This window comes from Haliotis cracherodii, unplaced genomic scaffold (assembly GCF_022045235.1).
Source record: "Haliotis cracherodii isolate W230 unplaced genomic scaffold, xgHalCrac1.p SCAF_17, whole genome shotgun sequence".
In the NCBI taxonomy this organism is placed as follows: domain Eukaryota; kingdom Metazoa; phylum Mollusca; class Gastropoda; order Lepetellida; family Haliotidae; genus Haliotis; species Haliotis cracherodii.
The window spans coordinates 26,903,379-26,931,169 of NW_027266272.1; the positions used below are offsets into that span (position 1 = coordinate 26,903,379).

A 27,791-nucleotide genomic window follows, 5' to 3' on the forward strand; every position below is an offset into this window, starting at 1 on the left:
TCAACGCCTTCATTTTCCTCCCGGTATAGAGCTCTTCTGTGAGGAACTTTTTCCTTCAAAGACTTGTTTACAGCTATTAACTTCCGGTAACTACTACATGGTTCCAGATGCTTCGAAGTAGAAATCTGTCGAAGGTTGTCTGGACCCATATAAGGGAGAGACAGTTCAAGGTCTTCCATCTGCATCTGACTTGCGTCATATCTACTTGGTCAATGCGGACGAGATACCCATCGGAAAACACAGACCTTCCTGTCTGTTTCCATCACTGTTTCCTGAATTCAAGAATGGAGCACGTGCCTCATTCAGACATTCAACTGTTAAACTTGGTATTCCCACTTTCCCGTTACACGTGGTAATATAGTCGGGATCAACAATAAACAAAAACTAGAACAAAACGGAATATATAGCATATAAATTGTTATTTATACATAATTTAACTGGAACACTATCATCACCACAAACGAGAAAACACAGATAATTGTTTTAAGATATAGCATTGGAGAATTCAATTTCAACTTGGCCAACAGTGTGGTTTCAGGAGACTCCAAAATACATTGCCCTTTATACATTTTAAATAAATGGTTGTATATTTTGCCAAAAAGACATTGGCTACCCTGGAGGATATGTTAAGTAATGACTGTTGACACGTTACACACTTTTTATGTATACCGAATTATTATGAATTCAACAAGCAGTATAAAAAATGTTCAGTACACTGAATTAAGGTATAACTGTTGTTATTGTTTAGTTTGTCCATATGTATGCATGCGTCAACTAACATTTCTTGCAAAATCGGTGCTCCCTGTGAAGATCATTGACTTTATTTACCCAACTTTATTCTATTACACTTTGAGGATACTAGTGGAAATTATTAATATTATATTGGTAATTAATAATAAGGCTGCTTTGAACAGCATATCAGTTACATCACGATGGGTTAGCGTAATGTAGGAGGACATGCCCCAGTAAAGTAGGTCATGTAGAGTCGAACCCAGTATCAGCAGATCCTGATACCACAAACGGAATTCTGATCTGGGCAACTTGAGCCCCGTATTCATATTGAATACGGAATGCAACTCTTCTGTTTGGTAACGATGGTTTCGGTGTCATGTAAATAGATAGTAGCTACACATTTGAATAAATTCAAAACCACATAGTAAGGGTTAAAGATGTTAGCAATTTGTTATATGGACTTAATTATAAATATATAAATTGATGTGAAATTGGTAATATACACACAGACGCCAACTCTAGAATAAACAACTAAATTTACAACGCTTTTAGAATACAGATGATAATTTATGTAACTGTATGTAAATTTAGACACAATTTTACGAAAGGTAATTTGTAATAAGACAAATGTATGTTAAGGCTGGTTGATGTTATGTTTGCAAAAAATATGCAGGCTTCTAAATGTCGCATATTCCACGGTTACTTACCCTTGTGAAGCGATTTACACTACTTTACAATAAGTAAAGGTACCATGAATATATTTCTTCCAGTGCAAAACATAACGGCATCTGTGGTGAAGATACTGGAAAAGTGTTACTGTATATCTTATTGTTTACGATAATAAAATATGCAATAAAGTATAATAAATTATATCCGATCCTGTATTATATCCAATTATATTAAACGGAATGGGTGATATAAACGACAATAGCGATTGATTGGTCAACAATGAAATTGAACATTTTGCAATATTCACTGACAAATATAATATTTTTACAATTCAATTTTGGTTCCTTGTGTTTACATTTTGTCCAAACAGTTGTGTTTCTGTTTTTACTCATTGGATACTTATTTTCATGTGACGGAATGCGGAACAAAATAAAACATAGCGAGAGTAAAGTCGCCTCATCTTATTCTAAATGATACATAAGTAGCAACATACTAATGTACTTGGAATATAATGAAAAATAAAAAGATCATTCTATTCTCCAAATGGAGAAAACATTGGTTCTAGTTGCTTCCAAAGTCTGTCATTCCTGCAGTTACTATTTGGAGTAGTAATACAGAACTCCAGAAGTCGGTCTGAGGCCGAATGACGCCTCCAGTTTCCCCAGCGCATCCGCGAAGGTAGTCCTGGCCTCTGGCTTCTGCTCCCAGCAGCTTTGCATCATGCTGTAGTGACTGAAAAATAACACCACAGGCTGTTATACTCTCGTTTCACAATAATCATCCACTTGTTTTACATATTTACCCTTCACAAAGCAGCCGTAGCGTTACACTCCGAATCTGCACTTCCATTACATTACACACAATACTGGAAGCATAATAAGGTGTTTTTCCTTCCCTCCGTCGTGTCTCCGGGCAGAGTGAATGAGTTGGGTTTAACGCCGTTTTTAACAATATTCTTTTTTTTTATCACGGCGGGTCAGCTTAATGTGGGAGAAAAGCCCGAAGTGATGCAGGTCTCAGACGTTTACCACTTCGGTGAAACCCAAGAGCACGGGTATGGTGCTGACAAACCTAGAAACGTAATCGGGGCCACCCGGGATTCGAACCCACAATCATAGGTTTCTGTCGTGCCCAAGGGACGCAATTGTGCACAGCGAATCGCGGCGCCTTAGACGACTTGGCCACCCTTGCCGGTCAGGAAAGGGCTCCCAGTACTTCATGCTTCATAAGAGGACAAATGATTATCGGGATGTGAGACCTAGCTGATTGTGTGCCATCGTCCCCGACAAGGATCGTTAACGTTGTTCATGTAGTCGACCACAGGCTGACCTGACCAAGACTCGAGTATTCACAACCCGCGGTAATAACGCCGAAATCTTGCTGACGTTAAACAACATTATAACCTCAGGTGACGTCATCCTATTGTTCTCCAGTCAGATTAAATCTCAAAAACAGGGACGTTGTAATGTCCCTGGGATTTTATGGGATATTCAAGTCATATTTACTAAATAATGTGTTATAATATCCCAGGGATTTTACATTATGTCCTGGGTATTTTATTAATATAACTTTCGTTCAGATTGTAAAATGAAATGAAATGTAAAATCAAATGACAAATGTTTTCTTTATATTCCCGAGGATCGAACTCGCAACCTTCATATCTGTAAGGTGAGGTGTTGATAAGCCAAATAGGCTTCTCTGGAATTTTCATTAATTGTCATGATCACTTAATATAATAATTACCGTATTAAACAGCACTGCTATTAATACACATGCGTTTATCACTCACATATCTTCAGCATAGACCGGCCTCGCGAGTCTGTAACCATTCCTCAAGTCGGCTGGCAGATCGCGGCTCCGGATGTCAGTGTAGGGCATCTTGCCTGTGTGGGATAAAGCGCAGGTATATACTAAAACCAAATACCTTCCATGACTATTCCGTGAGTTTATAGATGTTTTCCATGACCTCAGATATATCAGCTGAAGTCCTCATTGGTTAGCCAGTCATATGTACCAGCCTAAGTACTGTTTAATGAACAGGGGCGTATGCGGTCGGACTTGTATACTCTTTAACTTTTCCTGTTTTAGCTCCAGCCCGTGTCCTTGTAATACACTGATGGATGATGCCACAACAGAGTATATCACTGGTAAGCAGTGTTTGGAATCACTATGGACTACTATCAGCGGGTTGGTTTGTTTGTGTGTTCATTTTTAACGAGAAATATAGTACAATAAACTTAAGCTAAAAAAGTGATCCATGACATTTCCATGGCATTTTGAATAATTTATGTTTCCAAATCGTTTACAGGCTCTTGAAATGTACTATTAAAATGCCATGACTTCTAAAGGATTTAAGGACGGGACACTGAAAATATTAATCGTGCATAAAATCTTCACTTGCGGGAAGCGTAGGATCAGTGAGTAAAACCTAAGGCCTTAAAAAACATTTATAATAAATCTCCTCATAACCGAACCAGCAACCCATGCTTGCCGTAAAAGGCGACTATGCTTATCGCAAGAGGCGACTAACGGGATCGGGTGGGCAGGCTCGCTGACATTGTTGATGCATGTCATCGACCCCAATTGCGTGTATCGATGCTCATGATGTCAATCACTGTATTGTCTGGTCCAGACTCGATTATTTCCAGACCGCCGTCATATAGCTGGAATATTGCTGAGTGCGGCGTTAAACAACAAACAACCAAATCACATCCACCAACAGCTAATGTTAATGTACGTAAACATTCTCCAACTGGAGATTTGAATAATTAACCTATGTACCCCACGAGGAACCCAATATTAGATTTAAAACTAAATTGTTTTTTATTTAAGCTTTTGTTCATGTGCAACTGTCATTATGTAATATTAATATAATCATTAAAGAGTTCTTTTACCCATGACGGATCCGGGTTAGAAAAGTGCAGCGTTAAACGTGAAACACAAACATCACATGTTTTAGGAATCTAAATCCTCACATACTTTCATTAGGCAATGGAAACTATACCAAGTATTCTTACCCATGCTGAAGATCTCCCACAAAGTGATCCCAAAGGACCAGATGTCACTCTTCTCATTGGCTCCCTTCAGAGACTGAAGACACTCTGGAGCCGTCCACTTCACAGGGATTCGATCCTGTAATAATGTATATGTGTGCCGAATTACATTTTGACAGTAAGGGTTTATGTCATTTTGTGTTAAATATTGTTTTCTTATTTTAAATAATAATGACAAGCTTGTAAGAAATTAATTATATGTCTACGGTGTTTATTGCAAAAATGAAAATCATGGTGTGTAACTACATCGTAGATGCAGGGAACTTTGTTCTGTTTGTTTGTTGTTTAACGCTGCACTCAGCAATATTCCAGCTGTATGACGGCGGTCCGTAAATAATCGAGTCTGGACCAGAAAATCCAGTGATTGATATCATGAGCATCGATCCACGCAATTGGGATCGATGACATGCATCAACCAAGTCAGCGAGCCTGACCACCTGATCCCGTTAGTCGCCTCTTAAGACAAGCAGTCGCCTTTTAGGGAAATCATGGGTTGCTGAAAACCTATTCTACCCCGGATCTTCAGGGAACTTTGATTCCCTGGGATGCCATACTTTAACAGAAGCATTTGATACATGGTACACTTCCCATTGGAAATTCCGGGAAGAGGTCAGTCACAAGTACACCTAATAGTCATTAGGTCCTTCTAATGAGGACTGGGTGGGTAAAATGTATCCGTCGTTTGTCATGGTGCATGTGTCGCTGCTAAAATTGAATGCAGTCAACCACTGATTTGCCTGGGAGCCGTTTCACAAAGCCATACGACTGTCGTACGTCCTTGTTATAGAATGGAATTTACGACATTCTTATTGTTACAATTGCTTTGTGAAACGGGGACCTCGTCGAGACTCACAGGCAGCCATGATATAGATGTAATTGTGACCACATGATGTAATTGTAAACAACATTTCGTCTCTTACCCCCTTGGAGTCTTCGTCTGCACTGGCGTCCTCCATGCGACATGGTCCGAATCCACCGACCTTCACCTCATTTGTGAAGGTCAGGAGACAGTTGCGAGCAGCCAGCTTGCGATGGGCAATCTATAGAACGACATCAAATTGATACAAACAGCTTCAATCAATACATACATAAATGTTATTTATTGTAATCAAATGATATATGTACATATATTTAACTTAAGCACATCTAGTTGCTGGCCTTTTTGGCACAACCGTCATCCTTTCTAGTTTGGTTTAACACCGCTTTGAACAGTATTTCAGTTACATCACGGGCCTCAGCTTGAGGTGACGGAGAGCTCCTTTAATCCTTAAACAACTTTTAGGGCAAGCATGGGTTGCTGAAGACCTATTCTACCCCGGATCATCACGGGTCTTGCCACACTTGCCCTCTTTATAGGGTTGAATCCCAGTTGAACGTGACTCCATGAAAACCTTCATCCCCATCAGCCTCATTACCAAAACCACCCGCCTCATGTCAGTGTATTGTCCCCGAGGACATACAAACAAGAAATAGTGCTATGGGTGTTACTTTCTGGCTTTTTAAGATGATAAACGCCATATACCTGATCCTACCAGACATTCGCGTTTCATGTGAATCACTTCAGGCAACATTAATGTCCACAGATAGCCTGAATAGGTTTTTTTTCAAAATATAACATTATATATAAAAAAGTTTGTTGCGTCGTTTGGTTTTATTATTTAGAAGAATTTGTAGTACAATGAAATAAAAAGAAAAATACCAATCAGCCAGCTATAGTCAAGGTAACTAACCCACGTTCTTTATACTTCCATCTCTGACAGTCTTTACATGTACTGTACATTTGCCTCAAAACAGACAGCGTCCAGTCTATACATACCCCTTTACCCACTAGATACTCCATGCCCCGGACAACGCCTAAGGCAAATGTCTGAATCTGCTCAAGAATTTCCAGATTCACTTTGTCCCGACGTGAGGTCAGCCACTTGTCCATCGGTCCATTTTCACAGTACTCCAACACCAAAACTGGGCCCACTGACGAAGAAGGAATGTACGTGATTACGGACCGACCATTTGATATTCAGAGGGGTGGCGGGGGTGATTTTATCGAAACCAAAGTCCCAGAAAATCTTTTAAATAAATAGTTAAGCCGTTATAAAAAGTATATTGTCTGCCACAAAAATTACATTGTTGCAAGGTGTTGTGCTTCTTTTGATAGTCTGGTTCATAGTTTTTATTTAATATGAGCTTTTGCAGCTATAGCTGAAAAAATGTCTAGTCTCCACACAAAATCTCATATGTAATCGTGGACTCCGTGACAATGTCTACGAGTTTACACATAGCAGAGGGTTTTCCTTTCGGATATTCGGATATTCAAGACTGATTATTTTATATCTAAGGAACCCACTATAAAATATTCAAGGGCTGTGGGTGCTAGATCTTTTCTGTGAAAGGAGACTAATATTATATTTTTGTTTTAGGACACCAGGAACATCCTAGTGAACAACTTATCCTTTGGGTAAAGCCTGAGCGTAAACAATGTTTTCCAAATATTTTTTTCAAAAAAGTCCCACGTCCTATTCTCAGGCCTAAATTGGTCCCTGACACATAATCGTAAGTGAAGTGCGCTAATATCATAATGAGGATGGAGTGGAGCTCAAGGATGGCCTGCTCATGATATTGGCAAGAAGGGTCTTTTGCCGTTTTGAACTGTAATTCATATCGCGCTTAACTTAACGTGGAAGATGATCCAAGTCGTAGAAGTTTCCGAAACGTTTCGTTAAATGACGAATACGATATGGTGCTGAAACGGCAAGGGACTGAGCGAGTCTGAGATTTGAACCAAACATCTGTGGATCCTGATGCGACTAAGGTACGCAACTCGGAATCATGTCGACTTCAACCCTTGGACAACCCTGGTGTCTTCATGTCTCCATCAGGTTAAAACGGTGTCCGTGTTTTTAACTGTATTTGAAGAGGCTCATATGCTGTATCTCGTACTTACACGCATCATTATCAACAACTGCACCGATGAATTTCAGCACGTTGCGATGTTTCCCGACCTTTGTGGCAGCAAAGTTGATCTTGGCCATCATTAGTAAATTATTTTCCTCATTAGGACTGTCTGCAATCAAAAAAAAATTGGAATAGGCACGTTTACAGCCTCAGACGTATCAAGGCCAACAAACCTGATGTCCTTTTTTATAAATCGCATGAAATCATTTATATCATTGAATTTTGTCCCTTTAGACACTAATGTGATTGACATGATTCAGGAAAAATATGGCAAATATGCGGACCTCGCCTTCGAAATGTTACGCTTGCATCCCAAGTACCAAGTCATTCGACTCCCCATTGTTCTCGGTGCCTTAGGTTTGGTACCCCCACATCTGTTGACTGACATTGGGAGAGTACCCGGGTTTGCTAGCAGGAAAACAGCCCTTATGACAATCTGGCTAATGCAGAAGGCTACAGTGTTGGTGAGTCTGCACATTCTCCGAAAAGTTCTGGGTGGGTTCGTTATTTAGTCGCCTCTTACGACAAGCATTGTCGCATTCTACGGCAAGGCATCGATCTACGCAAAAGGGATACGATGACAAGGATCAGCCAATTAAGCGAGCATGAGTACCCGTTCCCGAAAGTCGCCTCTTACGACAAGCAACCCGTGAAGATCCGGGGTAGAATAGGTCTTCAGCAACCCATGCTTGCCGTAAAAGGCGACTATGCTTGTAAGAGGCGACTAACGGGATCGGGTGGTAAAAAAAAAAGTTCGCTGACTTGGTCGATACATGTCATCCATCCCAGTTGCGTGGATCGATGCTCATGATATAAATCACTGGATTGTCTGGTCCAGACTCGATTATTTACAGACCATATAGCTGGAATAATACATAGTGCGGCGTAAAACAACAACCAAACGATAAGCGCAGTCGTCTTTTACGGCAAGCATGGGTTGCTAAAGACCTATTCTAACTGGGAAATAGGCTACTAACGTAGTGCAATGAAGTACCTGCTCAAAGCTTTATCATCACGATCAACTGGCCAAGGTGTTTAAACCTGCTTCAAAAACTTAAATCTCCAAAACTCAAGCGTCATATTCCAGCTTCTAGACTGATAGTGCAAAAATGGTATATACAATGCTCAAATGTACATGAGCGAACTATGTTGACCCTGAAATAGGTATAAATACATTAAAGGTATATGCTACTGTCAAGACAGGCTGTTCCTCTATATTGTGGTTACCTTTCAGAGCTTTGGCCGCAACCTCGCGCGATTTTCTGCCATCCTTGTAAGCAGCCTTGAAAATCCGTGCAAATCTTCCGGTTTGGATCTCCTCCATCAGTGCCAGCTGATCTTTCGAGATGTACCATGGCTGCTTCGTCGTGAACGTCATGCCGCCGTAGAGGTAGATGTCCTCCTCGGGACTGTACGTTTTGTTCTAGAATGGACATTGCAAACATTGATCAAAATTGACAAATACAGTGTGCGAATGCTGAGCAGCGGTCAGCATTTAACTAGCTGCATGACGACGGCAAGGTTATAATCGAATATAGACCATAACAAGACAGTGACTGAAAGCATAAGTACTAGGAACGATCCACGTCCCCGTTATGCAGATTCCCATCACATCATAAAGGAAAAGACCCATGATTGAAACCCGAGGGGATCCAGCTTAGAATTGGTCCCAGTAATCCTGGCCGAAAGAGTCAACTCACAAAGATCGGGTAATTAGATACGGTGACTTGGCAGATTGTTTGTCTGGCCCAGATAGGATCATGACCAGGCCGTTGTGGTACAGCTGGAACATGTCTGAGTGTGGCATAAAAAGAAGCAAGCCCTGTCATGATCAAGTGCCGATCTCGGCATGTAAAATACATTGGGCACCCCATAAAAGACTCTACAACTTTGGCCTAAATAGCTTAAAAAGACTTCAACCCAAGCCTATGACTCTTCTTCTCCCGGATGCTCTAAAAATGGCCTCCTATGACGGAAAATTGGACGTGTTTTGAGGCCGTGACCGATATGACATTGATGGTTTCACCCTTTCTTGGAAAATGTAGATTCATTGGCATTTTTCGCTGAAGGGCAGGATAATAAATATGCTGTCCCATTACACAGTTGCCTTGCACAAAACATAAACATGAATACAAGGCTATCAATTTGTCTTTATTGATCTTGGCTTAGAAAAGAACTCTTGACCTCCGTTAAAGACATAATAACATATTTATTTATATTTTGCTTGTCCATACATATACGTCTATGACATTAATACATTTATATTCTATTCACAACATGTGTGTGTCAGTGATAATTGATGCCTACATCGAAACACGCCCTGTCCTTGTGAGGGCCAAGGTTATTGGTCACCATTCCTGCCACGTGATCCTCACGTTCAGCGTACCTCTTCTGACGTCCTTTGATCAGTGTCGATATTCTTCCAGTCCGCCAAAAGAAGAACCCGACTCCAAGGACTGCCAGTATTATCAGGAGTGCTAGCAAGAGAACACAGTTGATCACTACAAGGCTAGCAGAGGTAGCCATACACAGATGGCGAAATATATCGAGGATATTTGGATAATCTTGTCAGAAAAACGTTTATCTGATCGAGTGACCTGAGAAATTTCATATTTTCATGAGTGGCGATGTCATACGTGAAAATAAACTTTATTGTTGTATCCAAATGGGAACCATCCCAGATCTCCTTGCTTGTACAGCAACCGCTTTAACCACAAGCGTCTTACCTTCCACCGTAAGAGCAAATAGTGTGATATGTAAAAATTCTTAATTCTTAATTTATTAATACTGATTTTAAAACACATTTAACTATTTTTCAAGACAGACATTACGGCTTTATAACGTCTTAATGCCAATAGGGATGAAATAGAACGATCTTTCTATGAAAATTACAAGCATTGGCAACAGGACTGATTTACTAAATTAAGAGACAGAATTCGAATTTAAAACTTTGAAATGTACACTTTAAATTCTCAAAGATAAAAGTTTCGTGCTCCTTACATAATATGTTCAAAATGAGAACATCACAGTTTACATACGAGTATACATGATGCATAAGACGAAAATATGTTTTATTGTTCATTAAGACCGCACTCAGCAATATTCCAGCTGTGGGACGGCGACCTGTAAATAATCAGGACCACACAAAATAGTGATTGATATTATGAACAACGTCCCACGCCGTCGGGTACGACAACATGCCATCGACAAGTAATAAAGGCCTGACCACCCGATACATTTTCAAGAATACATGTAGTCTGGGGATCTATTCCAAGCTGGAATCCGCACAGGTGTAAAGTCCTCTCTACTCACCTAAGATGATTCCAGCTATACCACCCGCACTTAGAGCTGCAGTAGTCGTAGTCGTGTCCTCCGCTGAAAATTATTACTTATAATTTGTTTGGTTGTTTTGTGTTTAACGCCGCACTCGGTAATATTCCATCTATGTGACGGCGATCTGTAGATAATCGAGTCTGGACCAGACAATACAGTGATTTACATCATGAGCAATTGGAATACGATGACATGTATCAATCAAGTCAGCGAGCCAACCTTATCCCGTTAGTCGTCTCTTACAACAAGCATGGGTTGCTGAAGACCAATTCCAACCGTAATTACTGCGAAGAGTGGCCTCCCTTGAGCATTCCAAAAACCTTTGATGGTTTGTTCTGATTCTAGATTTGTTGCTGATGTGATTATGGCTCTTTCCGCATCACAGTTATGATCATCTTCGGTTTCTGAACGGGTGTTTGTCATTGAGTCACATGACGCATCACTTTATATATAATGTTTCCTCCAAAGTCAAGGAGTACCAAAATTTCTATGAATAACACAGGTTTTGCCTTAAGATACGATTTGATATTTCCTCTAAGTGTGTCTCTAACAGTTACTCTTTGAACATAACTGAAAGAGCGTTTATGAATACAAAAAGTTAAATCCTTTTCATTATTTTTGGGACCGCCTCCGTTGTCCGGTGGTAGAGCGTTCGCCCGGAGAGCGAAAGGTCACGGGTTCGATCCCCGGCCGCGTCATAGCAAAAGATGGTATTAGTTGCTACCCTGTCTGGCGCTCGGCATAAAGGGGCTAAAACAAGGACTGGTCGGCTCGGAGTCAGTATGCTGTGTCTGAGTGGGGTACTCATGTTAAACTGCGGCATGGTATCTCAGTGGGCTAGCACTATAAATCGGCATCTGTCTAGACTAGTGCACACACACACACACACACACACACACACACACACAATGTGCATGCTTGTGGCTATATAAGTGCAATAATCTTGCACGTGACGTTAAACTCCATTTCACGTCACCTAATTATTTAGGGCAAATTAAGATATTTCTTAGAATTTTCGTAGAATATTCATGCAAACGGCCCAATACCTATATATAGACTCGTATGTATTTACCTGTGGCGACGGATGCAACGTTAGCAGTACTCTGTTCTGTGCCATACCCTGCTGTCACCATGACCGTGTATGCTTTGTTGTGTTCAAGGCCAGTGAGGTCATACGATGTATCGTCTTTGAACACGGTGACGACATGGCGTGGCCCGGATTCCGTGTGGTAGGTGATTGTTATAACTGTGCGTTCGTGGCAAGTTGGGGCGTGATCCCACTGTACACGAACAGATGTTGCAGTCAGTCGTTTGGTCCTCACGTTTGAAGGTGCTAAATCTGGGGAAAGATCAAATGAGTTCATTTCACTGCAGCTTCACTGCTACTTGGCAAGATCATATTTTGTCCATTTTACAACAAAATGTATTAAGTACACCACAAGTCAGTCTCTAATACATTTGGAGTGATTGAAAGGCGTGGGGCAAGTGTGGTGTGAGTGTTTCGTGGGCAATACCATGTATTGAAATACTGAAAATGTATAATAGTTTGGTTATAAGATGTCTATTCGCATGAATAATAATAACAATAATAATAATAGTTTGGTTGAAAGATATATATGCGCATGAATGAGAATAATCATCATCATCATCATTGAAAGGTCAGTGGCCCGGAAGGGCTAACAAAATATGGAAAAGTGACTAAAGTGAAAAGTAAAACTAATCCATATGCCAGTGGATAAGGTCATACAATGGTATTGAGTTGTTTCTCATCACCGTTGGCGTTATTTAAATACAGAACGTCAACGCCAGAGAAGAATCAGTCCTAACTCTCTGCCGAAACAGATTCCACTGGGCACAAAGGGCGAAACAGTGATGGAAATTAAATGAAAGGATCACTGAAAATCGGTGATGACGAGGGTGTCCAGGAAAAGGGTAAGCATGTCCTGCTCTACCGGTCGCACCCTCCACTACTTGTTTGCAAGTGTTTGTTGCATACCTTGTGATCAATTTTGTTTTCGATTAATAAGCAAAGTTTGGTTTTGAAATACGGTTTTTTGGTTTGTATGCAACACTCGGATTTTACCGGAAGAATTATCTCTCCTTGCTTCTTGTTTGTTTGTTTGTTGTTAAATGCCGCACTCAGCTATGTGACGCAGTCTGTAAATAATCGAGTCTGGACCAGACAATCCAATGATTGACATCATGAGCATCGATGGCATTCATCAACCAAGTCTGACCACCCGAAAGTAGACTCTTACGACAAGCATATTACCTTCCTTGCTAAAAGGAAAGCCCAGTGACCTGGTCGTTATGGAAACATAGTTTGGGAAACATTTTTGAGACTGACATCACTGCTTGACCCAAGCATCCTTATTCGGAAACGATGAGGCTTTGTATCAGAACAAAAGTAGCATGTTTCATAACATTACTTACAGGACGTGGTGCCGTTTAGCTCCAACAAATTCGTCACCTTTGAACAGAAATTGTCAGATTGTGAGTACCAGTTTGAATCACGGGTAGTGTCGTAGGTAATGTGAATGAGTGAATGTTGTTTATCGCCTCAGTCAGCGAGTCTCGCACCCGATCCGTTAGTCGCCACTTACGATAAGCATGGTTTGCTGAAAACTAGTACTAACTCGGGAAAGATCTTCAAGAGGTTATGAAGCCTCAGACAATACAGAGGCAAGAATATTACTAATGTGGATAACATAATATTAAGCACCGTGACCGAGCCATTCTTGTTAATCGAACTACTGATTAACTATGCGTTAAGATTTTGGTTGGTTGGTTTGTTGCTTAACGCCGCGCTCGGCAGTATTCCAGCTATATGACGGCGGTCTGTTAATAATCGAGTCTGGACCAGACAATCCAGTTATTAATATCATGAGCATCGATCCACGCAAAAAGGATAGATGACATGCACCAACCAAGTCAGCCAGTCTGACCACCCGATCCCGTTAGTCGCCTTTTACGGCAAGCATAGTCACCTTTTACGGCAAGCATGGCATGGATTGCTGAAGACCTATTCTACCTCGGAATCTTCACGGGTCTCTGTGCGTTAAGAGCGACTCAACGCGTGATGCAAGCTCCATACCCGCGCATTCCATCAGAGCTTGTTGTAAAGTGCTCTGCCATCTGGGGACGGATGAATTATTGTGTATATTTGTTTGTTTGATGTTTAGCGCCGGACTCGTAAATAATCGAGCCTGGACAAGACAATCCAGTGATTGACATCCTGAACATCGATCCACGCAATTGGTTGGTTGGTTTGTTGTTTAACGCCGCACTCAGCAATATTCCAGCTATATGACGGCGGTCTGTAAATAATCGAGTCTGGACCAGACCATCCAGTGATTAATATCATGAACATCAATCTACGCAATTGGGATTGATGACATGCTCCAACCAAGTCAGCGAGCCTGACCACCCAATCCTGTTAGTGGGATCGATGACATGCTGACAACGCTGTTACAGAGTTATTTTGCTGACTGTGGCATTTAAATAACTCGCTCACTCTCTCAATGTAAGAAAATCTTTAGTGGCAGTGTTATATAGCTACTCACCACTTGTTCCTCGTAGTTTCCTGATTTCAGCCCCGCCCTGTTAACAACGCGTACATGCAGCCGAACCTCGGCGGTTTTGAGGGCGTTCTTGGCCACCATAAGCCAGCAGTTGCTGATGTAGACTTTGCTGACCCGTTTGTAACACACGTTCAGGGCGTTAGGGCAGTAACAGTCATGTTCTCTGTCTGTGCAGGCATGCGGCTATAAGCAGGTGCAAAACAATATGGATTCGAAAACAGATAATTAAGATGTGAGGATGAGGTTGGACACACTCTTCAAAATGTGCCAAAATCATATTTGTATTTCCTTTTTGTTCTATTCCCTATGCATTTAGCATGTCATGCATAGATAAATATTTCAGTCAAACTTTCAATCTTAAAAGGTTACTTTGATTATTGCAATTTGTTTATTGTAGCATGCTTGTCTCATGCTTAAAGCGCACTTTTCTATATATATATATAATCACTTAAGAGCAACGCCCTAATCCCTGTGGGGACAAGGAACGTGACATGCACTTGGAAGTAGTCTGTGCATGCAAAGTCCCTGTTCATGATCATGCAGACTGGCCCTTGACAGTATTCACATTTTGCAACCTTTCTCAGAATCTCGTCCGGGCCTGCTTGAAGAAATCAGTGTTAATTGATGTTCCGTTTTGTCATGACATGTTTGTTAAGCGTTCCATATATTCCCATATAAATGAGACTAATTAAGGTTATTTTTCGAATCATATTTTCTCTTATTACAAAATTGTTTATAAAATAAGAATAGCATGGACAAGTGCAGTTAATATGTCCAATGATCACTCACACTGACGGTTCTAATGGTTACATTCTTCGTATTCAGTAGGCTACTATCTACTTTATTGAAGACCTTCAGCTCAATACGGTCGATTCCGCTCTCGGCATCGCGTGCGGTCACCGTTAATCTAGAGAAACGAACAGAATTTCTTGTTTAAAAATCAAAACAGTCTGCAGTGGGGTCATTATGAAATATAAATTTATATATTACAGTACTAACTGCATTGCACAAATCATGGTTCTTTATGACCATGATGCACGCTCTGGCTATATGAGTGAGTGAGTGAGTGAGCTGGGTTTAACGCCGCTTTGAACATTATTCCAGTTATATCACGGCGTGTCAGCTTAATGCGAGAGGAAAGACCGAAGTGATGCAGGTCCCAGACGTTTACCACTCAGGCGTTTAAACCAAACTCACTCACACTCACTCACTTTGTCGAACAGTGCAAACCTCCCCATGTACACAGAGTTAGTATATATTATACCTATATTAGTAACTAGTGTTAAGTCTTATGGTCTTTGATATATTTGCCACATGAAAGGAAATTTTCAGTATTTGGAGTAAAATGCCAAAGAAATTAACAAATAATACATTACAAAATAACATCAAATTTTTTACATCAAATGGATCTCTTACTCCTCAATAGTTCTACAAAAGGGATACAATCTATAATTGGAATCTATAACTTTTGGAAGATCAAACTCAAGCATCTAGGACTATCAATTGACACTCCCCAATCAAGCCAGGTTACTAGATCTGTGTTTTTTTACCCAGAACTGAAGTGAACGTTGGATCCCTCGTTCTTGTGGAATGTCATCCCCATGAAACTTGGTGGAGTAAAGTCGTAAGTTACACTTGTCGAGTCCACTTTCGTGTTGTCGAGGATGTCCCTGGCTCTGATCCACACAGTAACGGTGCTCCCGCTGGTAACATTGCCTGGAGTACAAGACACAGATAGTGCAATGGTAACGAGTTTTAGCAGCAGTTATACAGACAACGTCCGGCTGAAATTTAAAATCTCGCATATATATATATATATTATTATTGTTGTTATGAAATCCGGAAACGAAGTTTTTTTCAGTTCAGTGAATTGAGTGAATTATCTTTTTAATAAGTATCAGTAACACACCGGAGGATGCGTGGCCAACCCATGACCCTTTACTCTTAGCCGACCAGGTTCAGGCCGAAAATATATAATAAAACCAAAATGGGTCCTTTCTTGTCAAATAACAGGTTGATCGTATGTCTTGCATTGAGAAAGTTGATGTTTATCGGAGCCAACTGTAACAATATCTCTTTTTCTGGTCATTCGATCAGATATCTCACTCTTGGAAATAATGGTCCAAGTACCATTTGTCAGACTTTACAAGGTAAGGTGAGGTGAAATTGGGTTTAACGTCGCGTCCAAGATTGTTGCACTTATATAGCGACGTGCATGCACGTGTGCGGCTGCTTGTACTAGTCCGGACTAATGCCGATTTATAGTGCTAGCACACTGAGATACCATGCCGCAGTTAAACATGAATACCCCACTCAGACACAGTATACTGACTCCGAGTCCACCAGTCCTTGTTTTAGCCCCTTAATGCCAAGCGGCAGACAGGGTAACAACAAGTACCATCTTTTAACGTCTTTTGGTATGACGCGGCCGGGGATCGAACCCCTGACCTTCTGCTCTCGGGGCGGACGCTCTACCACTAGACCACGGAGGCGGTCTCAGACTTTACAAATAACAGCATAACAGAATACGAACCAAAGAATGACGACTGCATTGTTGTGTTCAGACCAGAGACATCATTCCAGTTGGGCGGTGTATGTAGGGTTCTACCTCCAGTCTTATTAACAGCACGTGTCAACTCAAACCTGACAATGCCACGTACATTGGGGATAGCTGCTGTGGTTCTTCTACCATCATGGTCATCATTTTCATACGTCACTGCCTTGTAGATTTGTGGATTTTCTACAACCTTTACCTTGAAGGGGAGGATGGTGTTGAGGAATTTACCACTTTCATGGACATAATTGAGAAAATGGTTTTGCCAGTTGATCACTAGTGGCTTGGAGGCATTAGTCATCCACTGGAAGCCCTTGTCTTGTACAGCAGATGATATGAACAGGGCATGGTTTGGATCAGTGGTCACTTCTGACTCTTTGTCGTACAGTGCAAACCTTCTCATGTATACAGAGTTATTGGCCTTGTCCACGGCTTCAAGGACGAAGGAGTACATCCCTGGTCTTGTGGGAGCATAGGGGAGAGGGTTGGAGATGGGATCGGTGTGGTCAACTTGTCTGTGAACAACAGGTCTCAGTTTGTCTACTTCCGTCAAGCTTCCGTTCCCAGTGGGTTCAAGTTTGAAGGCTTCCCATGTGTATTTGTCCATACCGGATCTGGCATCAGTCCAGCCATCCCATGCCATTGCTATAGGTAGCTATTAAAGGAAAAAGTAAACGCGTGCAAGTCATCCACTTCCTGAGAACTAAAATGAAAGTTTATTTATTTGATTTGGGTTTATTAAATTACTTGATTTAAAGATTAGCTGATCCAAACTGTCACAAATGTGGAATAGTTCTTGAACGCTTTTTCATCATCGCGCCTAGTCTGTCAACATGTTTCGGCAAATCTTGACAGTAGATTTTACATGCCCCCCAAACAACATTTTCGCAATTCATTTATACCCTTACAGATATTTTTTACATATATGTTTTCAATGTCACTTATTAAATATTCTGGCAAACGTTAAATAATTCTTACTTTCTTGTAAGTGAAGTTAAGTGTACGATGAACACTCTTACCTTTGTGAATTCTGGGTGAATCTGAAAAGCATCATTGGGGCTGTTGTACACTGGTTCACCCGTGTCAACTTTGAAGGCCACAGTGCTGTCGGCATCCTCTCCAGTATAGTGTTGTGTGGCGTGAGTACGTGTTCCGACTAGCCTCCGGAAGCCACCACTTGAAACTCGGAAGGTCAAGGACAAACTGAACAATTGCATAAAATGTGACATCAATTATATGTTTTGTTTTGTTCGTTTGTTGCTTTACGCCGTAATCAGCAATATTCCAGCTATATGACGGCGGTCTGTAAATAATCGAGTCTGGACCAGACAATCAAGTGATTCACATCATGAACATCGATCCACGCAATTGGGATACGATGGCATGCTTCAACCAAGTCAGTGAGCCTGACAACCCGATCCAGTTAGTCGCCTCTTACGACAAGCATTGTCACCTTTTAGGGCAAGGATGGGTTGCTGAAGACCTATTCTACCCCGGATCATCACGGTCTGGCCACACTTGCCCACTTTATGGGGTTGAATCCCAGTTGAACTTGACTCCATGAAAACCTTCATCCCCATCAGCCTCATTACCAAAACCACCCGCCTCATGTCAGTGTATTGTCCCCGAGGACCTTACACACAAGAAATATTGGTATGAGTGTTACCTTCATGCTTCATAAGATGATATACACCATATACTTTATCCTGCCAGACATTCACGTTTCATGTTTCATGGGAGTGATTGACTTGGGTTTATCGCCACTTTGAACAGTATTCCAGTTATATAACGGCGTGTCAGCTAAATGCGAGAGAAATTCCCGAAGTGATTCAAGTCTCAGACGAAAGCCACGAGAACGGGGATGGTGTTGACAAACCTAGAAACATAATCCGGGCGAATCGGGATTCGAACCCAAATCATAGTTCTCATGATTTTTTTATAAGAGAACAATAAAGAAATGTAGTAGGTCGTGTTTAAAGAAGCGGATGAAGAGTCAAATAACATCATAATGAGACCGTATTTCCGTGTACTTAACGATAATATTGACATATTTCACTGAAATACGACCCGGCACGAAAGTGCGTTGCATACGTCTTTGTGAACGCATTTCATTCATATTGTTTGTATATGGAGAGAGAATGTTCCTGAGAATGTTTGTATGTGTATACAAAGAGTAACAATACATGTGCAAGCAGTTTGCCTCAGACGAAAGTCTTAGCACCTGAACGGAAGGAACCGCCTCCGTGGTGAAGTTGTAAGAGCGTCTGCCCGGAGAGGGGAGGTCGGAGATAAAACAAGGACTTGTGTCAGTGTAATGTGTCTGAGCGGGGTATCCATATGAACCATCAGCACGGTAACTCAGAGGCATAATTCCGGTTGATTGTTGTTTCATGCCGCACTCAGCAATATTCCAGCTATATGAGTGCGGTCTGTAAATAATCGAGTCTAGACCAGCCAATCAAGTGGTTGACATCATGAGCATCGATCCACGCAATTGGGACACAATAACATGCTTCAACCAAGTCAGCGAGCCTGACCACCCGATCCCATCAGTTTCCTTCTGACGACAAGCATTGTCGCCTTTTACGGCAAGCATTGGTTGCTGAAGACCTATTCTACCCCGGATCTTCACTGGTGGCATAATTCTTGAATAGTACGAAAACGCACACACATACACGCGCACACACATACACACGAGCATGCGCTTCGCTATATAATCTTGAACGCGGCGTTAAACCCAATGTCACCCCAACTCATGTCTATTGTGAAGGATGATAACACAGACAGTCAGGTAAACATCTCTCTATTCTTTCAGGAGACTTACCTGTCCCCATCTGTCAAGTACGAGGTATAATATTTTGTAAAGGAGCATTGGATCCTCTCTTTGGGAATTTCGGGGCTAACTGGATCACTGCATTGAATATCCTCGTCTTCAGAGCCTGAAGTCGGTCCGCCTTAACATTTAAAAACAAATATGAGCTTTGTATAAAAATATCTAATCGATGTCCAAATGGCACGCCATCTCCGTGAAATATGGATCGAGTTAGCACACCTAAGATCAATTGTATTTCCCTGCTTTTAATAATTGTTTATTTTGTATTATTTCCCTATTCTAACCTCTTTTCAAATTGCAGAAATATTTAATTTCACACTAGTATAAGACAGGACTACTCACAGATGTCACTGATTAATGTAATATTTACAATTCATTTGTGTTTGTGACTGGTGCCATCGATCGGGCGGGATACGCTTACCTTAACACCTGTTATCATCACTATTTGATAGTGATTCCTCAACTCACGTTCAAGTTATTGTCGGAATCGTAAAATCGAGTCTGCTTTCCTCTCACATAAGCTGACACGCTACACATAAAATACTTCCAAGCACAGAAAAACCCATGTCACCCATTCTGTATGACAAAGAGCGTATCGAATTACTTACTTAGCTTAAAATAGGCTCTGGCAATTCCTGTTTTAGCCTCACTGATGTAGGAAGGAAGGGGATATGGTAGATCTCGGCCTTTGAACATAGCGCTGGCGGTAACGCTCAGGTTGTTCAGTTGTCGATTTGTCCATACTATGACGTCTTCGGTCTTCTCCGTGCCATCGGCTATGAATCCGAATATCTCTCTCTTTGCCTGTCCGTCATCTTTCCAGTAGGAAAACTGTGCCCGTATCTGTGTGACCTCCGGAGTTTGGGTATCTTTCACTGTAGGATGACATAAGACAAGGGGAAACGTATCAAAGCGCGCATGACATACCGTATTCGACGTAATAAGCGCCCCACTGTAATAAGCGCCCACGGCGATATTTTCTAATATATTGACTAGTGAACAATACCAATTAGCACCCTTCCGATTGATCAATGTACACAAGACTTATTTATTGGTGTATAATACGCAATCATGTGTTATATGCCCCCTTAATTACGGGCAATTAAATTCTGGAAAAATATATCTGTCGTGTATAATACGCACAGACTTTTCTTTTGTATCATTTCAGGCTATCAGCATAAACCACAAAATTTACGATCTTTCAACAAAATTATATTCTAATAAGAGCTCCCTATTTCTAATTTTGAGAGCGCCAAGGGCGCTTATTACGTCGGATACGGTAGTATGACCAATGAGGTTAGAACAGCGATATTCTAAAGTGTGAAACACTGTAGAAATTATGTTCGACGCCGGTTTCTCTAACATCGAGTTACATTTATACAGTCACTTACTCTAATAATTACAAAGACGCAATTTAAGTAAAACAAAAGCGAGACAAAACCTGCATGCTGGTCCGTTATCATAAAAAACAGAGTCCATTGTAAGATTACGACTACACCATAAATATGCGATTATGAATCACTATAGAATGGTGATGATACCAGGTGTTCGCGAAAGGTGAGCGTGTGCTGTCGCGCCTGTGGTCACAAATACATGCAAAGGCAAGTCTAGTGTTCACGCGAAGAAACACGGAACACATGGTACAAGTCCAAGTAGGGAATGGTTTTGGGACATCATGAAACGTTATATGTATATGTTTATCAAATATCAAGGGTTCGACACCTTTCAACATATAGCCAAAAGTCTAGTAAAAATGCATATTAAGGATTCGTGAAATATTGTAAGAAACGACCGCGGTTGTATGTGGACAATTTATTACTAGCCACATTTTGTTTCCATCCTTCTAACAACTTGACAGTTAGAATTCAATATTTCTATCACAGAAACAACATTTTAACAGTGTTAAGATGTATTTTCAAGTAGCAGTTTAGGTGTCTAGAGGCCGAGAGAAAGATCGTAAGATCTAGTTGTGTATAAGGGGTCAGTATCATTGTGGCAGCTGGTTTTCACTATTTTCCCTACGTGGACATATGCGTGGAACATATTTTAAACTACTACCACTTACGATGTACACAAAAATCTCCATTGAAGTCCTGCATGCAGTTGCACACGACGTTCCCACCATTGCCTTGGCAGTCCCCCGGGTAGCATGGCCGTTCATTGTTACAGTCGACTGATAATAGAGATACACCACCAGTTGATAGAACTGTTTTACATTAATCAAGTAATAAAAAGTGAAGATATATATACATATACATTGTTACTCTATATAGGTAATAAAAATATATATCAACTGTTTTACGTACTTAACGGAGACACTGAATCAAACCACGATTGACCTACTCCTGAGTCTACTCCATGGAAATATTTACACTAACTACGTGAAATCCGATTTTCTCCACCTTCTGATTCCCAATAATAACACAAAACGTCAGTGTCTATTTTTCTGAATCACACTAACAACATATGAGCGCCCCCCCCCCCCCCCCCCCCCCCCCCCCCCTTCTTATTAACTATAACCATAACTCCTGATTCACAATGGTGGCCTTTGTCTTTGCGGTCATTGAGTTGGTTCATCAAGCTTAATGTCTGGGTTGGATTCCCCACAAGGGTCTATAATGTGCGATGCCTATTGTTGGTGTCCCCCGCCAGGCAGGATATGGCTTGAATAGTACTAAACGCGGCCTAACACCTACCTCACTCGCTCGGCTACTCGCTACTCGCCTTCTCATCAGCTATAAGATTATCGAAGAAACCTTTACTAAATATGTACTTACGTCCGGTGCATCTGGTTCCAAAATATCCTGACCTGCAGCGACACGTTCCTGGCTTCGTGCAAGTACCACCATTAGCACACGGGGGATAGCAGATGGCTACAAGAACAATGAGAGTGTTATCAAACTGCACGTAGAAAATTAATCCATAGCCAATATGATGCAGTTGTTTTCGGTTCTTTATAAGAACAGGAGGAATAGAAAGCATTTATGTATTTCTATATTTTAAACAAAAAAATCACTTTCTCTTCCATATTCCAAAACTAACGCAAGAGTCATGGGCAATCATGATATGCAGCATTCTTTTCCATCGACCCAAAATAGATAGATGTTTATGAATTATTACGTATGTTGCAGATTTCATTTCCATTGTGAGTCCACCCGGGACAGCACTTATATCGCCATGTATAAACAGGTTCGTTTACATATGCATGGGCACAGCACCTGAAACAAGAATAAGAATCATCACGTCACCTATGTTTATATACACCTGGAAAAGGTTATGCATACCCAGTAGGTTTTCAATGACAAATGAAACAAGTGTTGGAATGAATTTACTGACCAAATAAGTGTGATATTAATCACGATATTGTAGTACAACCACCGGTGATGTCACCAGAAAACAATATCAGATCAGCTTCTCTCGATGCAAAGCTAAACAGGAGGCAGCAGTGCCTGTATACCACGCCCATTGATGTTCCCAAATGTGCTCCAGTGGACTCAGATCTAGGCTCATGGCGGGCCAAGGCAAACTGGTCACAGCATTGTTCTGGATCGACGGGCCTGATGTTCCTAGGTGTACAGGTTTCTTGTGCCCCCGAGCCCTCCGTCGTCCATCAGTGACATGGAGCTGGAACCTGATTTCGCCCGACCAATGCATTTTCCGCCAGGTTCTCAGATTCTCTAAACAACATGCCAAACAGAACGTCTGATGGGAATGTGCGAGTAGTGGGCGTCCTGTCACCATTCTTGCTGCCCTGAAGCGGTTCCTCAAGGTTCTGGTGGACAGATGCATTGCCGCATTGTGGTACCAATCGAAGCAGTGCCCTATCTTCACGCTGAGGCGTCACAGACGGTCAGCCTGACCGTGGAACCTCCGCTACGTCAGCAACAACAGACAACAAGGAGGCAAGAAAATACAAATATACCGAGTCGGATAAACTTACCTCCACCACCAACAACGTGCTGTACAGTAAGCTCGCCGGCTCTCGTAGTGAACCGCGGTGTAATGACATATCTGTCTGAAAGAAGAACAAATATAATAGAGAGGATGAGGTATTTTAACGATCCTTTTATCCCCTTTGGCAATTATCCCTTTTCCCTTATCTATCCCTTATTTAAAATGGTTTGGATTCAGTTATTCTTGGTTAATAGGACGCCATATACACGGACTTTATATGAACATATCATGCCTGTGTCAAGAAGCACAACAAAACCAACAGAATCATATTTTTATCAACAATAATTTTCAAACTATTACGTAACACACATGTTATAAGTACTGAATTTAATTATCGCGATTCTTCAATATCACACATGGCAATGAATGTTTTTTTCTTGCTTAACTCATCACTTAGAATTATTCCAGCTATATACTAGTATAACGACGGTCTTTAAATAATCGAAGCTGGGCCAGACAATCCAGTGATTGACTTCATGAGTATCGATCTACCCAATTGGGATACAATGACATGCATCAACCAAGTCAGCGAACCTGACCACCCGATCCCGTTAGTATCATGCACATTCAGTGTGACAAGCATGGGTTGCTATTCTAACCCTGATCTTCACGGGTCTTGCAATGATTATGAAAACCTGCATGATTCCGTTCTCAGCAGTTTTAACCAATGTTTAAGAACTGTAAACTGCATGTATGGACACATTATACATTTCTTCTAAAAATGTCTTATAAGATTGTTGGTTGGTTTGTTGTTTTACGCCGCACTCAGCAATATTCAAGCTATATGACGGCGGTCTGTAAATAATCCAGACAATCCAGTGATTAATATCATGAGCATTGATCCACGCAATTGGAGTGAGTGAGTGAGTGAGTAAACCAAGTCAGCGAGGCTGACCACCCGAAGCATAGTCGGTTTTTACGGCAAGCATGGGCTAGATCCGAAGCTATCAGAATTAAGGTATCGTTGGACAAAGAGAGAATGCATTTTTTCCATAACATCATAACACACCGTACCCCATTTGTCCGAATGAATAAAACGTCTCACAAGAAGCTGAGAAAGATAATTTTGGAATAACGAATAGATTGAAGAGTGTATTCGTGGCTTGTGTCCGTGTTATCGAAGAATTATGTGATGTGATTTAGACCAAATATATAAAATGATATGATTACAGCCAAATATGATCTCTATACGAGGTTTCAAGTCTGAGATTAGCATTTTCCAAGTCTGTGCAACAAACCGAATACAATTACATCCACATGTACGCCTTAACCCCATTTATAAAAAAAACTCAATATAATGAGTGAAGAGCATTCAATTGTTTCTGGGGACTAGTAATAGAGTATACCAACATCATCAACAAATGATGCTTACATCCATGCTTACAAATATACCTTGTTGAAAATTGGCTTGTAATTCGGTAGCAAAGTCATTAATATTCCTTGGTTAATAGTTTCAGACTTAAACTATTCTTTTACCGTGCAACGGAGAAAGAATAGTTGCGTCTAACCTTGTTTGTCATTCACAACAGCGTCTTGAAATGGTGGTTTCAACATGCATTGAAAATGAACGTTCAAACTCTAATGTTTAAAGTTGTCATGACAGACACTTTTTAACAGAATGAATGATTTTTTATTCTTCAACCATATATGACCTTCTTGTATATCATTCAGATCAGAATAATGATCTGCTTAAGAACCCCGTTTGTAATGTGATGTGACACGTGATGTTTACGCGTTGCGAGGAATGTATTTAAACAGATCGACTTAAGACAAACATTCAAACGGTTTAACATGCTATTCAGGTTTGAAAATGACTGACACGGTGTATTAATAAGGCAGAATAGGTCCCTAGTAACCAATGCCTGATCTTCACTTTTTCCCTTCCATTACAATCGTCTGTTCAATGCAGCAGACGTACTTGATTTGCGAACCCTTGCATCTTAAAGGGACACACCTTCACCCAGCGTATTTCCTCAAGCTTCTGTGCCACCCTTTTACCAAAGCATAAACGAAACACCCTCCCATTTGTTCGTTTGTTACAAGTTCAGTGACAAATCAAGTGAATTGTGAACTTGTTTCAAGTAAAAGCTGGATGCATTGCAAAGAAAGAGAACAGCAATATGCTCAAGAAGGAAGTAAAATATTTCTAAGGCCACAGTGTCGCGCTTAGAAAAGTATTGAAAAGAAAAGAATCTTAAAATCCTTCGTGTCTGCTGCATTGAAAATGCGATTGTGATGGATGGAAGGACACATGCATCCACTCTTATTTTCAACAGGGTATATATGGCACTGGTGTTCATAGCGGTTAGTGTATAGCTCTCAACGCCCGTATATGGTCTTAAAATTGTAATGTATACATAGTATCATTTTTCACGTGACTACCACATCATAAAACACAAACTGACGGCATATGTGACCATAACCTCGATATCAAGTTGTATTGAAAACAATGAAACCAATTTCTATCAACAATCCAAAATACATTTATAAAAATCAGCAGTTATGTTCTGCGAAGCCCTAAGGCCTGCCTTCTACTTTATCACCTGTACAAGAATCATCATCAATAACAACAACTGCTTTTATTCACTGTAGGGGACCACCAGCGATGGGACATCAGAGATACAATTCATTAACAATTGTACATAGAACATGTGACACAGCAAGATGAAAGATCCATAAACACTCAAAAAAAGTAATGTATCTGTCTTATAAAAATGACTATTTAGGAATACCATGAACTCCCATAACTTCTTGATAACAGATATAAGTTTGCATTTCAATATGTTTGCCCAACCGTATTTGTATTTCTTAATCAAGATAGCTTATATATTGAATAGTGATTAATCACAAGGGAACGGGTAGTGGAATCCGAGGTATACCTGTCCATCGATCCGTTTCTCTTGATATTTTATTGTAACAATAGTAGTTGTCTACAGCGGTATGGTACCGCTCCTGGCTTCTGCTTGGTCGAGAGGATCACGTGACCTCTGTGACGTTATATCCGGTCACGTAACCTGCGCATGCGCGCAGGGCATGCTGGGAGTTGCGCGCGCATCCAAGATGGCGTCGCATCCGTGTCCGGTGTCGCGCGCCTCCAAGATGGCGTCTCATCCGTTTCCGGTGGCGTGCTCACCTCCAAGATGGCGTCGCCTCCGTTTCCGATGTCGTGTGCCTCCAAGATGGCGTCGCTTCCGTGTCCGGTGGTGCGCGCACCTTCAAGAGGGCGTCGCCTCCGTTTTCCGGGGGGAGGAGCAGGAGGAGGATGAGGGAAGGGGTAAAAAACCCAGAGAAGCGGTCGTATAAGGTGAACACGATCGTCATGGTTGGTGTGGGTGTGGTGGTTCTAAACAAAGACGGGAGGGTGGTGGTGAAGGGAGGGAGGGTGGTGAAGGGAGGGAGGAAAGGAGGAGGAGGCGGGTTCATGGTTTGGGTTGGAGGGTCGTCAAAGCAAAGGATGAAAGTTGTCTTTTGGGTGAGATTGGTGGCCCTGAAAAGGGCCGTTGGAAAACAAACTGGAAACAAGCTGGACAAGGGTTGTCTCCTTGATTACATTACTTTCCTTGATCTCGATACTAGATAATAATACGGACCACCCCAACAGTCGGGTATGTCAATTCCGCGTTGAATAGTTTGTTGTAATGCTGACATAGCCTCAGACATGTTCTTAAACCTGTGTGGGCTCTGCGATAGGATCGTCTCCGATTCACCCCGTGGGTAGCCCACTATTGTCCATGAATAGACTTTCCTCCTCCGCTGGCATTGTTGACTGTTGGTCTAGCACGTCAGACAGCTGCATCGAGACGACATGGTTGATCTCTCCTTCAGTGCTCGACTAGTGGCTTCAGTGGCTTCGCTCTTTTTATAGGAGAGGGACTGACACCCTGCTTCCTGATTGGTCGAAAACGAATTGTGCTGATGGGTTCGTTCCGACACTTGGTCTGAGCCCCGCTTTTCTAAATCGGACGAACGGTGTGTTTCTTTTTTTTCATAAGAAATTGTATGGGTCATGGGAGAGATAGGAAGAAAAAAATAACAGATAAAAGAGAAAGGTCATGCTTGAAAGGATCAGTTGCCTGGTGTCAGTCAGCCATAACACAGGATGGCATCACATGATGATGAAGAGGTCATGA

At 41.3% G+C, this 27,791-nt stretch overlaps 1 protein-coding gene across 1 annotated transcript; it reads right to left on the reverse strand.

Annotated features, from left to right (window-relative positions):
* Positions 1-612: 612 nt before the first annotated feature.
* Positions 613-27,084, reverse strand: LOC139464739 (uncharacterized). Its single transcript, XM_071246254.1, has 23 exons — positions 26,795-27,084; positions 23,648-23,722; positions 22,828-22,925; positions 22,485-22,580; positions 21,773-21,880; positions 20,316-20,582; positions 19,699-19,828; positions 17,894-18,077; positions 16,854-17,529; positions 15,871-16,036; positions 15,110-15,227; positions 14,303-14,503; positions 13,173-13,209; positions 11,812-12,078; positions 10,719-10,781; positions 9,714-9,883; positions 8,634-8,829; positions 7,396-7,515; positions 6,271-6,425; positions 5,375-5,494; positions 4,419-4,533; positions 3,191-3,284; positions 613-2,133 (listed from the first exon to the last, which is right to left on the reverse strand). The coding sequence occupies exons 1-23, from the start codon at positions 27,082-27,084 to the stop codon at positions 1,998-2,000; spliced, it is 3,882 nt and encodes a 1,293-aa protein (XP_071102355.1). The 3' UTR covers positions 613-1,997.
* Positions 27,085-27,791: the final 707 nt, after the last annotated feature.